Source organism: Chlorocebus sabaeus, chromosome 7 (assembly GCF_047675955.1).
Source record: "Chlorocebus sabaeus isolate Y175 chromosome 7, mChlSab1.0.hap1, whole genome shotgun sequence".
Classification (NCBI taxonomy): domain Eukaryota; kingdom Metazoa; phylum Chordata; class Mammalia; order Primates; family Cercopithecidae; genus Chlorocebus; species Chlorocebus sabaeus.
The window spans coordinates 72,912,348-72,928,953 of NC_132910.1; the positions used below are offsets into that span (position 1 = coordinate 72,912,348).

Here is a 16,606-nt window from a genome sequence, read left to right on the forward strand (position 1 = left end):
TTCCATAGTGATGGTATTAATTTACATCCCCCAAGCAGTGCAAAAGTGTTCCCTTTTCACCATATCCACGCCAACATCTACTGTTTTCTAATTTTTTTTTTTTTTTTTTTTTTTAGACAGAGTCTTGCTCTTGTCCCCCAGGCTGGAGTGCAACAGCACTATCTAGGATCACTGCAACTTCCGGCTCCCGGGTTTCAGTGATTCTCCTGCCTCAGCCTCCGGAGTAGCTGGGATTACAGGCACCCGCCACCACGCCTGGCTAATTTTTGTATTTTTAGTAGAGACAGGGTTTTGCCATGTTGGCCTGGTTGGTCTCAAACTCCTGACCTCGTGATCTGCCCACCTCATGGCCATTCTTGCAAGAGTAAGGTGTTATCTCACTGTGGTTTTAATTTGCATTTCCCTGGTGATTTAGTGATGTTGAGCATTTTTTCATGTTTGTTGGCTATTTGTATATATTCTTTCGAAAAATGTCCTTTGCCCACTTTTTGATGGGATTGGTTTTTTCTAACTGATTTGAGTTCCTTATAGATTCTAGATACAAGTCCTTTATCAGATGCACAGTTTGAAAATATTTTATTTTACTCTATGGACTGTTTAGTGATTATTTCTTTTGCTGTGCAGAAGCTTTTTAGTTTAATTAGGTCCCATTTATTTATTTTTGTTTTTGTTGCATTTGGCTAATGTCCAAAAGAGTTTTTCCAATGTTATCTTCTAAAATTTTTGTGGTTTCAGGTCTTAGATTTAAGTCTTTGATTCATCTTGAGTTGATTTTTGTATAAGGTGAGAGATGGGAAGCCAGTTTCATTCTTCTACATGTGGCTAAACCAGTTTTCCCAGCACCATTTATTGAATAAGGTGCCCTTTTCCCAATTTACGTTTTTGTATGCTTTGTCGAAGATCAGTTGACTGTAAGTACTTGGCTTTATTTCTGGGTTCTGTATCTGTTCCATTGGCCTATGTGTCTACATTTTTTTTTTTTTTTTTTTTTTTTTTTTTTTTTTTTTTTACCAGTACCATGCTGTTTTGGTAACTAGCCTTGCAGTATAATTTGAAGTCTGATAACATGATGCCTCCAGATTTGTTCTTTTTGCTTATTATTACTTTGGCTATTCAGGCGCTTTTTTGGTTCCATATGAATTTTAGAACTTTTTTTTTTAGTTCTGTGAAAAATAGTAATGATATTTTGATGACAATTACACTGAATCTGTAGATTGCTTTGGAAAGTATGAAGACCATTTGTTTATATGAGTTTACCTATTGATTTTAACCATATTAGACATTAGAACTGAAAGCAATTAGTGTTTTTTAAAAACTTATGACAAATATCTTAATTAAAAATATTTTCCAAAATCAAAAAATAAAATGAAATAACTGGTACTGTGTGCAAATCTATTTTCTGTCCATTTTAATAGTAGACAGGAGGAGCTTCAAATCTGCTACTGCATTCAATCTATTGTTATATGTTGTTTTTGTTCATGTGTATGAAGAAAATTTTGTCCAAACTCAACAAGTGGTAGTTTTTTGAAAGGTTAGTTGCAATGTGAAATGTGACTTCGTTACATAACATCAAAAAATCCCATCTGTTAGTACCACCATGGATCTCATCAGTGAAGTCCCGAGTATGGGAGATCTGTCAAACTTAGAATGGCGAATACATATTTTCCAAAATTCAAATTTGTGCTTGAAAGTTTGAAATTTACACCTTGGCAACAAATGTGGATTGTTTTCCTTGAACTGATAGGTTCCCTTCTTGAATTCACAAGAAAGTAAATGCCAAATATCTAAGTCTGAATAATCATAATTTGTCAGTAATTCCTTCAAATAAAAATAGTGTCCCATGAAAAAAGCAGCAAGTTCAGCTAGCAGCTCAATCCCACAAGTGCTTTTCCTTGAGCCAGCTAATGTACTTCAGTATTCAGTAGAAGGATTTTATACATACTTCTTATGTCATCACATAGAACATTTAAAAAGACATACTCAAGAGTTTAGATGTAATAAATGAGGGCTGAATCAGAAGAAAGAAAAAAGGAAAAAAGATAATATTAACAATATTGCTGCTTCGTAAAGGACATTTTCATATGAAATGGTTTTTGTTTCCTATCAGTGCATGGCATGTAGAATATGGTGTCTACTAGTACGGTTTGGAGCCACTATTTTGATTTATGCTTAAGCACTAGCAGTATTAACCACCATTGTTTTGGTACCATCATCGCAAATGTCAGCAGAGTGAAATGGCAAATCACATCTTAGTATTATGAAAATAGTTTCAAAATTGCAGACAGCTGTGAAAAGGCCTCAGGAACCAACCCTGCCCCTCGGGGCCCCACACACTACTACTGACCCATAGTGACCCACGATTTAAGAGCTGACATTCTTTGACTCACTTTCATCAGTCCTTCCTTAATGCACATAGAGCTCTGCCTAGGGAAGTACAGATGAGTTCAGATACAGCTACTTTCCTGATTTTTGTGTTTTTTTTCTTTTTTTTTTGCAGAGATGGAGTTTTGCCATGTTGCCCAGGCTAGTATTGAACTCCTGGGCTCGAGTGATTGCCCACCTCAGCCTCCCAAAGTTCTGGGATTACAGACATGAGCCACTGTGGCTTTCCAGGAAAGAGTTCACAAATAATTGTGAAACAAAAAGAATTAAATCCCTGAGAAGAGGTGCTTCTTAAGAAGAGAAGTTATTTACTGCAGCAATATCTGAAAAAGTTTTCCCTACGTTCCAGACAATTATTTCTCTGAGGCTAAAATAATTCCACATTAAAATAGACAATATATGAAGATGGGTTAGCTCTTCAGCAATTTGGGGGAAATATACATCAATTTAGATTCAAGAAAAAAAATACAGATAAATCTTAGAAGTCAACTGAAAGATAAAGCCCACAGAAGAGATAGAAGAAAATAGAATTGTATAGCATTTTACAGAATTTTGGAGGTTGGAGGATATATTATTAGTTTGCTAGGGCTGACATAGCAAAGTACTACACACTGGGAGGCTTTTCAACAACAGAAATTTATTTTCTCACAGTCCTGGAGTCTAGAAGTCATAGATCAAGGTGCCAGCAGGGAACCAAACCGATCTTCAGAGGCCTCTCTTCTTGGCTTGTAGATCGCCGTCTTCTCCCTGTGTCTTCACATGGTCCTTCCTCTATGTCTATCTGTGTCTTATCTTGTCTTTTTAGAAGGACACCACTCATATTGAATTAGGGCCCACTGAGATTATCTCATTTTAAATTAATCACCTCTTTAAAGACCCTATCTCCAACTATAGTTATAGTCTGAGATACTGAAGGCGAGGACTTTAACATGTGTTTTGAGGGGACACAATTCAGCCCATAACAGAAGGAACCTGATCTCAAAAGGAATAGAAGAAACCACAAAGGAAAAAAGCCGATATGGTGGTACATGCCTGTAGTCTCAGCTATTTGAAGGCTGAGGCTCAAGAAGATTACTTGAGCGCAGCAATCTAGCCTGGGCAAAATAGCAAGGCCCCATCTCTAAAAAACAAACAAACAAACAAAAAACTAACTTTAAAAAAAATGAAAAGTAAAGATAAACATTTCAATATGTCACAACAATGTTTAAATGAAAATAAAAATATAGGACAAAAGTGTTAATATCTTAAAAAATAGTTCATACAAATAATTAAGAAATACTATGATTCTAATAAATAGGCAAAACAAAAACAAAAACAGACAATGCTAGCAGTGCTTATTTTCCATTTAACAAGTGATGTCCACTGTTTAATTAATTGTGTAGAAGGAAAGCAAGAGTTTGTTTTGAAGCTCAAATTTATTTTAAAACAGTGAAATGAGGCTATGATATAGCATCAAAACAATACAAAAAGTTTGCATAATACGATATTTGGAGTTCTTTGATTTTGCATTTAAAAATGCAATTTATTATTTTTAAAGTACATACTATGTTTTGTTTCTAAATGATTAGTAAGGATTTCAAACTACTAATTTTAAGCATTCCTCAACTAATTAATTAGCAGGGTGAGGAATTTTTATTCACAATAAAGAAAATGTCAAGTTAAATTACCACTGTGTGTCCTCTTTTTAAAGATGTTTTAAGGTATCAGAGACATCTTGGTGGTCTTCATAAAACTCAACAGAAGATGATTGCCTCTCAGATGTGACAAAGACCACTTTGGAGACAAATTTGCAGAATTACCATGCACCTCAGTAATTTATAATCTTATGTTATGGTGCTAAAGCAATCATTATAAGTTAAACAACTTATGGCTAAAAATAAAAGCAATTTAAACTGCATTAAAGTTAAAACCATCAACACGCTAGTGGTGGTCAGCAGAATGACTGAGTCATGAGTAAAAACATTAGTTTCCCCTAACACATGGTATAAATTTAGAAATTTTCAAACTCTTTTTTAAACTGAACAAAGTTACAGATACCCATTTTAGGGTTTTTTTTTGGGGGGGGGGCGGGGGGATTCACTTTGTCACCCAGGCTGGAGTGCAGTAGCGTGAACACAGCTCACTGCAGCCTCAACTTCCCGGGCTCAAGTTATCCTCTTACCCCAGCCTCCTGAGTAGCTGGAACCACAGACACACATCACCATGCCTGGCTAATTTTTTTGTATTTTTTGTAGAGACAGTTTCACCATGTTGCCCTTCTGGTCTCAAACTCCTGAACTGAAGTCATCAACCTGCTTCAACCTCCCAAAGTGCTGGGATTATAGGTGTGCACCACAGTGCCCAGCCTGATTTTGGGAGGCTGAGGCAGGAGGATCGCTTGAAGCCAAAAGTTCAAGACTAGCCTGGACAACATAGGGAGACCCATTTCTAAAAATATATTTTAAAAACTTTATTTAAAAAATTTAACAAGACACAGAAAGATAGATTACCACCTTGGATGATATTAACCTGCTGAAATACCTCTATGAGCTCCAGGGACTAGAAACCCCTGATGAAGCATAACCCTGTTTGCCTGAACTATTTATGAAGACCAGAGAAGTTAAATGGGTTGTCCTACACCACAGTCATTAGTGTGGCTTCAGTTCTCTTTAGATATTGTCCATAAGACAATTTATCATCCCATTTACAAAAGCTGCTTTCACTTGGCTTGCACATTTGAAATATAAATATATTGACATATTGGGTAAGATAGTTATCCTAAATTGTATCAAATTTGCTTTTAATAATCACAACATATCATTTTAAAGTTTTTATTGTGCATAAACTCTTTGAAGATATTGTGTACCATTTTTCAAAGTTTTCTCATTATTTCAAGTCTAAGAACCCAAACTTTTGAACAGATTGTGACTTCCATAAAGTCATGGGTACTCTGTAAATTCAATATAGCAGGAACTTACAAAGTACCAAACTTTTCAAACAGTACATCTAAGAAGCAGTTTGACTGTTGCTTTCTTTTCTTTATTTTATCTGTAACTGAGAAAAAAATAAAAATAGCAAAGAGGTAAAAACAGGAGAGATGTCCCAAGGAAAGAAGACTCCTGGGGTTTTGACAATCCTTTAATTAATGTTTTTTTTCTAGAAAGTTGGTTTTGGTTCTGTTTAAACGCTCCCTTCTCTGAATTGCCCCAACAACTTTCAGCTTTGTTTTCCCAAAGGTATCTGTTAAAAGTGAGCAGGGAAAGGACTTGCTGACCCAGAGCTATCTTTATCCTCAAGTGAAGGACTAATTCTGACAGCAATCCCCTCGACTAATCCTCATTTCAACCGTAGGCTACCACATTAATACCTTCTGTCTTAGTGTGAGTTCCCTAAAAGCAAAACCTAACAAGATTTGGATGTGATGACTCATTAAGGGGATGCTCTCTGGAGAAAGGGAGGGAAGGACACTTGAAAAAGCAGAGGAAGAAGCTAAACCAAGATTTCATCTCAACTTGAGTCTGGCATCAGCCTAATCCCTTCAGGAGCTCTGGAGCATGAACTGCACCAAATAGTTGGCCCCACCTCAAGACAAGGGGCCGGCCCTTTCTGCCCCCACCCATCAGTCACTGGCCATGGGAAGGTGGAGGCATCACGTCCAGGGTAAAACTGCTTCTTTTTAGCTGAGGGCAATTCTCCAGGGGAAGTGATTAGCTAGGAACTGGACAGGAGAATATGGGAGACAGGTGCACTGGCCCGGTAGAGGGCATCTGGGCAGGGCATCAAAAACATCAATCACACACACTACACTTTGTCATCACACCTTCTTCTGAAACACCACCTTGAAATGATAAGGAAAAAGATGAAATATTAAAACTATACCAGTTTATACATAGTACATAAAGAAAAAATGCCTGTTAAGAGCTCCACAGTTGTGAGGGGCATGGACCCCCCCCAAAAAAAAAAGTTTTTTTTTTTTATTCACATCATGTGGATACCATGAGGCTTATCTTCATACTTCTCTGATCTTCAGATTCCAAGGATCGTAGGCTGAATGTCCCCAGCTGAATCTGCCACTTTTTCATTCAGCATTTTTTCCAACCCCAAGGAAGAAAATTAAAAATATTCAGTTCCATAGCTATAAGCAAAAACTTTTCACACTTGGAATCTGGACCATACTATAAAACTATCAGAAATATCTATTATAGAAACTTTGTATCTTTACTATCTTAATATAACATATGGTAACATATAACAATGGAAAAATTCAATATTTTATTCAGTTCTGAGACACAACATAAAGTCTTAAAAATGTTTAAGACAAATACTCTTAGCATCGCACAAAAGTTAATGAAATGTTCTACAATGGTAGCAAAAAAAGTATACAGTTCCTTTCTTAATTTGTTTTAACTCTCAAAAAGTAGAAATTAAGAAGTAACTTTAAAGAGCTTTATGCAGTTCCATTTAACACTTATTTCTGTCTTCATGTCTAGAAAGCTTTTCTGTGTGACAGCAATGATTTTAAAGTAGCATGTATTTAGTTGGTTTTAAGGACCTCTGAAACTCTTTGAGCTATGATCACAATTCGTATTCCTATAAGACTTGACAGCAACTGACTGAAGGGACTCAGGATGCTAAACATAACTCTATGAGAGATTTAAACCTAGCTGGTTAAAAAATGCTTTGAATGTTTTATGGTCTCTGAAGCGACCTGGGAACTTACTGGTCTGTATGCCTTTTCCCAAGAGGCACTGCGGATATTACCAGCATTCAGCTCAATTATGTAATAAGGCATACATAGATACATCACAATCTATTTTATATAGAAAGTGGAATTGGAATCCTTTGATAAGAAAAAAAGATGTCAATCATTGTAAGCAATGATGGCAGGACATGCCTCAAAAGGAACTGAAACACACCTGGGGATGCTTGGCCATGTCTTTCCAGGTACGCCCATAGTCATTGCTCTTTCCTATTTCTTCCCATGAGCAGACCCTCCAAAACCCAGAAGGGAGCTCACGGATGAGATACAAAGTCAGCTGTTGATATCTCATTTAGCACGAAAGCAGCAGAGGCAGAAAATAGACCGTTATAACAAAATGACAACCCTGCATAACCTCCAACTTAAAAGAAAATCACATTATTGAAAAATGACAAATGTAAGTCTAGGATAGAAAGCAAGCAGTCTGTATTTTAGAAAAATCTTTAATGTGTTGTTTTAAATAATTATGTGAAACTTAAATATTTAATGTAATTATATTTTCCATTAACCAATTTTGTTGTTAAACTCTTCCCTCGGGGTTCAATGGTTCTAGGATTATCAGTGACACCTAAAATTCTAAGAATGTCTTACCAAGTCATAGCTGGTTGTAAAATTTCTTCAGTTTCTATTAAAAAAAAAAAAAGATCTCTTCAGAACTCAGAACTTGGACAAGGGAAGGTATGCTACATAGTGAGGATTTTTAATTTTTATTTTGTTGGCAGTTCAGTTCAGTTGGTTTCAACATTTATTGAGCACCTACTATGTACCAGGCACTGTACTAGATGCTGGAGACACCAAGATGAATAAGACATGGTCCCTGTCCCCAAGAAACTGATAGTCTCTTGGAGGCAAACAGGTAGTGCAAAGATGTGGAGTTTAAAATGAATAAAAATTTCAATAATATAGTAATATTGGGCTTTTCAACACAATGGTATGTCATTGTAATGTCAAGGCAGACAAATAAAATGCATTTTCATGTGATAAAACAATAAAACCATTACGAGCTAACTTTTAAAGATTCACATGATAAAGGTAGTTAATACTAAAAATGTACATCATAGTTTTTCAAGTATTTCATACTTAGAAATATTATTGCCCACATTTGTGCTATAGTCAAAGCCAAATCCAGGTTGCCGCATCATTCACATCTCAGCATGCTGGGATTCAGTTTCTCACTAAGTTTATGAATTAGGATGGCTAATTCCTCAGTTGCTTGGCTCTTGTCTTCCAAAAGTTCATAACGAAGGCTGGAGATATCTTGCTTGATTTCTTTTAATTCACCTATAGTATTGATATTAAAAAATAAGTTGCTCTTTGCATGTAGAAAAGAACAAAGAGTGAAATTCTTACAATATCAATGTATTTGCTTCATAAGGTCTCCAAAGTAGCTACTTCAAAGTTTTTTCTTTAAAATATTTAAGAAATATCTGTCTTTAAAGGCATACTGACCTGTGAAAAAAGCTATAAAAATAATCCAGCTATATTTTTTAAGAGTAACACTCAGCTTAAAGTATTGTCCTTTTGTTCACCCACCTTTTAACATAAGGTGATTCTCTGTTAACTAATCTATAGCCAGGATATCTCCTTTCTGACTACAAGGGAGTCCCTTTGTTTCTTTCAAGTGTAAAGATTGACACCTGCATCAAACATTTCCCATTGCTAGGATCAAAGGGAATCCTAGAAAAACTAAATTTTACTAAAAATGAATCAATCTGTCTGACAGGCAAATAATTTTAAGGCAAATATGAAGTAAGGGAAAGAAAGAAAAAAGAGTAGAGAGTGTTTATTAGGGAAGGTAATGGCAATGGACATGAAGACATTAGTTTGTCCAGCATAAAGGATTAATGCATAAGGAAGTAACAAGCAATAGCACAATTGAGGAGTTTAGATATGATACCACTGGCAATATATTCTTGAAGAGAATAGGAAAGTTTGGGCTATAAAAATAAATTGTTCTCATAGTTCAGTTTGGCAATATTTAGAGCATACATGTATTGCAATTAGAAACTGGATTCTCTTCAAGGAGAGGCAGTATTTGGTTAAAAAAGAAAAGAAACACTGGATTCTCTTGCAAGTGACTGTAATGTAGATAAATCACTGACTTTCAAAAGTAAATGTTGGAGCAAGAATTTACTTTGAATCTAAGAAATGATTCTTCAAACCATTGACTTAGCTTTTTATAGTAGAATGGCATTTGAAACACACCTTTGATGATATTTCCTGGTATCTTTAATATGCTTTAAAGTATAATTTCAATATTCTTCTATTATATAATAGAGCCTTTTTATTTGAAAAAAATTCTAACTCTCAGAAATACACACAAAACATTTGAAGAGCCCTTTTGTGGCAAAATAAATAAATAAATAAATAAATAAATAAATAAAGTGCTTCCTTTGGCATATGGTAATATAAAAGGAATAAACTGATCTTATTTGAAATCATGAGGCAGACTTCGGTGGAAGGAGTGGATTCTCACACCATTCAGTATCATAGAGGACCCCCTGCCCCATTTCACCTTCTACTATCCTTTCTTCCTTGTTCCTGACTCATGGGGAGACTACAACCTATGTGTTGTATTAAATATTTAGTCTGCCAATTCAGGAAACACAAGTTACTCAAACTCTTCAGATTTTAATTTCCTCATTAATTAAATGAGGAGGTTATATGACATACTTTCTTAGTAAGAACTTTGTTCAAAACTCCAAATTCCCATTGATTTTCCTCTTTTGTGCAAGGGCTTGGGAAATGCTTCTTGTTTTTTATGCTGTTTTGGCCATACAATTCTTCCCACTTTGTTCCTCCCTCCCCACCCCCCATGGAGGTTATGGTACAACCGATCAGACTTCTGCTTTGTAAACTACAACCTCATTCCAATCCTTTCTCCTGAGACAGTTTGATTAGGTCACCATGATTAGATTTTTGCTAGTTATCAATTATAAATTCACAGGTTTCTTTTCTACATACATATACTGTTAGATTGATTTCAATTTAAAAGGGATTCCTTGTATTAATCAAGTAACGGCTTCAAAGTCTATGAACAATATTATTAAGTTTAGCCCTTTCTTCTTTTATCAGTGTAGATAGATTTAGTGGCATCTCATTGATGTTGGAAGGTACAGTTTCCATTTTTAGGGCAACTTATTTCTCCCTGGTTGATTTCTTTCCAACTCTGGGCCTGTGTTTAGCTCTATCTCCTAGACTTTTGTAAAAAATTTTTATAGTCCACACTGATGCCCTGCCTCAAATATGCCTTTAAAAAATAAGCTTGCTTAAAGTAAGGAGGCAGGGGGAAAGTGAAATTCAAAAGAGAAGCACCAGACAAGAAAAACAGGTTAAAAATGTGTTTCTGAACAACAAAATAGAGGTCTTCCTGAGCACATGAATTCTGTTTGAGTCACTGTTCTTTTATCTGCTTAACTGGAAAAATGTTAACACTAATGTGAACTCACTGAAAATGAAACCAATACTACTAACTACTTTATGTCAGAGGGATTAAAAAATTGCTAGAAAGATGTCGGTCTTTACATTCTAAGAATCAGTTAGGGCACTATGAGTAGAGATAAATTGCCTCTGATTAATATTTTAAATAACTGTTTATTTTAAAAGATGAAGTTTTAAAAATGTAACATAAGATCCTTCTCCCATCTGTGAGGCATCCAAACTATAACCTGGGATTGGATTTTTAAAGTATGCCTCAATATGAAGTTTTCCAGGTTCATTAAGTTAGTTATAAAAGGATGTTTCTCAAGTTGGAGATGCTTACCTTCATTAACTTCATCATTTTCTTTGTCTACTTGTGCTTTCAAAACATACCGCTTTATAAGTCTTTTCATTATCTGCTGTTGGGCAAAAGTAAATGATTAGACCTCCACTGATATACATAAGTGTCCCGAATCCTATTTTCCAAAGAGGCTTACATACCTGTAAAGCAAACAACTTGGGAGAAAAATTTTTGTAACTATGTATAGAAAAATTATGCAGGTTTCAGAACTTAACTCTCTTAATGCCTTCTACTGAGACTTATTGTATAATCCACCAATACATTTTTTGCCTTAGAAATGGAAGAAGCTTTCAAAAAGAAGTTAAGCTTGAAGATTTGAATTCACGGCTTCTCTTTCAACTAATAGTTTCTTTTTGAGTTACATTGACGCTACATTATCACCCATAGACACTACCTTATTTCCCAGTATTTAGAAAAATATATTAATGTATGCTCTCGATACAGAATTTGTAAAATACAGAGAAGAGCAAAATAAATAATGAAATCATTAGCTCACCATCCAATGATAATCACTGTTGTCATTTTGGTGTATGTCCTTCCAATATCTTTTCTTTAAATTTTGTACATATACTAATTACTGTATTATATTTTACATTTTCTAAATGCCATATATTTTGTTACATTGCATGCTTTTCTCTAATATCTATATATAGTGACTATTTTCAGTCTAAATAAATGCTCTTATAGGATAACTGTTTATCCATATGGAAAAAATTAAATTGGAGCCCTATTTCATACCATGAATACAAAAATTAATTCCATGTGCATCTTAAATGTGAAAAATAAAGCTTCTGAATCCTTAAAAGAAAATATTATATAAGACAGTATATTTATAAATTTAGGGTAGACCTGGATTTTTAAAAAAACAAGATTAAAACTTCTGATTACAATAGAAAAGACTGATAAATTCAACTTCATTACAATTTAAAATTTCTGTTTATAGAGATACCATAAAGAAAGTGAAAAGGTAAGTCATAGACTGGGAGAAAATATTGGTAATACTTGTAAGTAAAAATAATTTGGATCCAAATATATAAAGAACTTTAATTCAATAAGAAAAACTCAAATAACCCAATTTTAAAATGGGCAAAAGACAAACGAATGTTTCACAGAAATGGAAATGTGAAGGGTCAACAACTTAAGAAACAATTTCAAACTCTGTTGCAGGGAAATACAAATTATGACTAAAAGGAGACACAATTTTACATCTAATAAAGAGAATGATTAATGAATCTGGTCATGCCAAGTGTTGGAAAGGATATGGATCAATGGGGACTTTTATATTTTACTGGCAAGACTGTAGACAACTTTGAAGACAATTTAGTATTATCTTTTTAGTTTTTAAATTGATTTATATTAAAAAAATTTTAGAGGTGGAGTCTCACTATACTGTACAGGCTTGCCTCAAACTCCTGGGCTCAACGCTGTCCTCCTGCCTCAGCCTCTCAAGCAGCTGGAGCTATAGGCATGAGCCACTGCAGACAGGTGGTATTATCTTTTAAAGTTGAACATTTGCATGCCCTTTCACCTAGAAAGTCCACTTCTCAGTATAAGGTCTAGAGAAGTGTTACAGGTATGAACCAAGAGACATACAACAATGTTTGTAGCAACTCTGTCTGAAATTGCAAAACACTGAAAACAATCTAAACAAATATTAACAAGAATAGACAAACTGTAGTATGTTACAATGTAATGTTATTGTGTTCATTAATGAAATTAATGCACCACAGCCACACACAATAGTGTGGATAAATCTTAGAAGCATAATGTTGAATGAAAAATTCCAGTTGCAGAAGACCACAAAGTATGAAGCTATTCTTATGAAGCTCAATAACAAGTAAACCTATAAAATATATTTTTAGGAATATTGACACATATAATAAATTATATTTGAAAAGAAAATCAAAGCAAGAAGAGGAGAAACCCAACTTCAAGATAGGGATTAACTGTTAGGTGAAGGCAGAGGAGTAGGTAGGGAGGTGCATATAAGTAGAGGCAATGGATGGATAATGTTATCATTGTCAGGTCGGTGGTGGTTTCATAGGTTTGAATGTAATTATGCTTCATAATTTATTTTGCATTATACATATTCTTATGCATGCAACAAATATTGTATATAAAATATAACAAAGGAAAGGGAAAAAGACCTTAACTAAGATGCAGGCATAGCGAGAGTATAAAATATATACTTCAATTTTAAGAAAGTAGAAATTACACCAAGGTCAAGTAAAAGAGAAGAATCCAGGAAGATTCAAAATGTTATGCAGAGAATAACAAGAAACTGAGAAGGCCCGTGCTACTGAAAAGGAAAAGCTCATTTTACCAGTCACTGTAAGATATAAAACCTGTTGAATTTTGTAGAATCTAGATCCCAAGACAGACTCACAGCTGGATGGATCTTAAACTGGATTGATTCATTCATTCGGCAAATATTTATTGAAAGCCAGTTCTGTGGCAGGTACTGAACTAGGTGCTAGGAATACAACAGTGAACACAGTCCCCAGTCCAGTGAAACTTCATATTGATATGGAACAATTCACTATAATGGGTGAACAAATCAGGGATCTGGTTAAATTTAGGGGACAGTGAAGACAGATTCCTATAAAATGAAAATACAAAGTTATGTGTATCAGTTAAAAGCAGCTTGAAAGGCAGTAATACAAATTGATGGAAAAGAAATGACTATTTAACAATTAGTGCTGAGACAAGTTGAGCCTCTGCACAAGGCAAGAAGTTACCTGAGGTTAGACAGAAATCAGTTTCCCCATATATGACACTATCTAGTAATAGTCCATCCCTTTGTTCATGTTGGAAAGATAATTTGTGAGAATTCTAAAATGATCTGCAGCTCAGAGAAGGAGACAAAGATTGGCCATCCCCATTCTATTAGGAAGCTTGTCTAGTAAACCCAAGACAGTATTGTGTAATAGGCAACAAAGACTCTTGAGGCCTCTCTCCCCCTATTGCAATAGCTCCTGAATAAAATCTGTTTTTACCACTTTAGCTACTGTCTAACTCTGGTTTTCTTTAACACAGTTGAGATTGTGAGCTGCAAGAACAAATCATGTAGATCTGGAACCTTGGTATCTTAATCTGCATAATGGAAATGCTAGACTGTGTCTTGGAAAAGAGACAGTACATGTAAATTACACAGTAGGTCCTTGAATAATATAACTATTATTCTCTCATTATAATCTAAGCTTCTGTAAAGCAAATCTCGATAAATCCATCTTAATGATGGTATCATAAGCAAGGACCATGAAACTCATATGTAACAAGTAAAAGTACCATTTTAAATACTACCTTTAACTAAATTTCCAACTGATTCTTTAATTAAAGCTAGTACTAAAAATTAAACTACCAATAACAGATTCATCTTTTTTCCCTCTTGCTCAAATTGCTAACTAACTAACACAATAGAAGTCGACAGATTAACTTCCACATTCCACAAACCTCCAGAAATTATACAGCTTTCTTGGTACATGCCTGTGAGTCACTCTTTAAGGAAGACATTCTAACTCTATAAAGACTATTGATGTTCTCTGTACAGGGTATGGAAATCCTAAACAGAGGTTCCAAAACAGAAATTCAGTGGTAACCAGGTAAAGATCCCAGGCGGTACTTACTTCAAACAGTCTTTCCTGCAAACAAACCCAATTTCATTTTTCAACCCTCCATTAAGACTGGGAGAAGAAATAAGATGTGGGTGGTTGGGTAGCTGTGAGGTGGTTAGATATCTTCCTTCCCAAAAGGAGTGAAAGCTTTTCTTCTCACTTGGTATTTTTCACTGATTCAAATTCAACTAATAATTGTTAAGCACTCTATCAGGTACTTTTACATTCATTCTCTCATTTAATTCTACAGAGAAGCCAAATTTGACTGTCATTAGTAGGTTTTGTACTATGAATTTTAACAATCTAAAAAGTGTGAATGAAGGGTAATAAGACTGATGTAGACAAAGAGAAAAAAACTCAGAAGTATAGAGTAAAATTTTAGACAGGAAAAGGACCTTAGGAATCATTGTTTTTCATGTTTTTATACCACTCATGAAACTTTGTGAAAGATTACCATTACACAGCTTCTGTATAAACTTCTGTGATTGAGGGCCTGCTATTTTTTCAGACAGCTGGTTTAATTTATTTTTGGACAATTATAGCTGTTAGAAAACAACTCCTTTGTATTGAAGCCAAAATAACTATCAGTCCAAGTTCTGTTCTTTGGGGCAACAGAGAATAAATTTGTTTTTCCTTCTACTTGATTGACTTTTACCTGCTACTTTTTTCTGCGTTTTTTTTTTTTTTTTTTTTGAAGAGGGACCTGCAAACCTATTGATTGACTTTAAAATATCCTCTCTTCTAGGTTTCCCAGTTCTGTTGACCTAAAGAAAAAATCTGAGGCAAACTAAATATATAAGTAGAGAGTTTATTTGGGCCAAGTTTAAGGACTGCAACCTGGGGAGCACAGATTCAAGTTGCCCTGGATATGTGCTCCAATTAGCAGCAAGTACTAGTGGGTTTTTAAATGTAAAGAAGAGGCAGTTCCTAAGTTGTTTATCAAGGATTTGAAATAACATAAGCTTTTGAATGGCTATACATTGTTCTTTGCATCACAAATTCCAGGAACATGAAGATAACAGGTGAGGCTGCAAGTCAGGAACAAATGAATTTAGACAACTGCCCTCAGGCATGGGTAGAGGTAGGGGACTGTGACTGAAAGTCCCATACTCATGTTCTCTGGGCCTGCATACCTCACATAGTTCAGACCGCTCTGAGCTATTTTTGTTTTCTCTATTCCCAAACCATTTTATTTATATTACATTTCATCTATATTTATTTCTATTTCATATATAGGCATAACTATACCACATAGCATGTAGTGTTATGTGAGTATTTGTCTACTTATTCTTTCCTTTCCTTCCTCCTAACCTCAACACTGCCATTCTACTTCAATGGAGAGATTCTTGAAGCCATGACCTATATCTTTGTATCTGTATAACCTAACATCGTATAACAGGGGGTTTCCTGAATGTGCCTGGAAGCTCACTGTGAGTGGAGTTCAGGAACATCTCATTTTGCCCCATTTAGAGAAAAACTGTCATGTGCTTCCAGTAAAAGCAAGTCATCAATGATATCCTTCATGGACTGGACCAGAGTCCACCACCTGGGCCAAAGACTGTCCAACACTGTATTTGTTTGGACCAAGGGTGTTACCAAAGCGAAGTCAGCTGTGAAAGCAGATCTGCCCACAAGAGACAATAGAGAGAATAAAACTCAAGAACCCACAGTCCAACTTCTGTGGAGTCTCACAATAAATTCCTATTTCTTAACATATCATAGCATATCTGCATGCTTTTAACTTGAAATAACCAAACACAAATATTGTTATAATAAATAACAAAATATCATTAAAATCAGCAGAATTTAATCATAGCCATCCTCCTAAGTATGTTCTTGAGAAAAAAAATCACACCCAGTTAAAAAAAGTTCTTTACACACATAAAAGAATTACTTCAACATGCTATTAATAATTAATTTTAATATAAATACCACTATTGATCAAAACATTTTTGGTATTTTTGTCTTTTTTTGAGAGAAAGGGTCTCGCTGTGTCACCAGGGCTGGAGTTCAGTGACATGATCATAGCTCATTGCAGCCTCAAACTTCTGGGCTTAAACTGCCATCCTATATCAGCCTCCTAAAGCACTG

General features: G+C 34.9%; 1 protein-coding gene across 7 annotated transcripts in view; it reads right to left on the reverse strand.

Annotated features, from left to right (window-relative positions):
• Nucleotides 1-5,178: 5,178 nt before the first annotated feature.
• Nucleotides 5,179-16,606, reverse strand: part of TRPC3 (transient receptor potential cation channel subfamily C member 3) — a 74,461-nt gene continuing 63,033 nt past the window's right edge. For 5 of the 7 annotated variants that reach the window (XM_073017611.1, XM_073017610.1, XM_007999701.3 and 2 more), the window contains 2 exons: nucleotides 10,884-10,959; nucleotides 5,179-8,401 (listed from right to left, as the gene is read on the reverse strand). In XM_073017611.1, coding sequence (XP_072873712.1) covers nucleotides 8,259-8,401; nucleotides 10,884-10,959 — 219 coding nt within the window. In that variant the 3' untranslated portion in view covers nucleotides 5,179-8,258. The remainder of the gene's footprint in view (nucleotides 8,402-10,883; nucleotides 10,960-16,606) is intronic. The other 2 variants (XM_007999702.3, XM_037991522.2) reach the window with 1 other exon arrangement.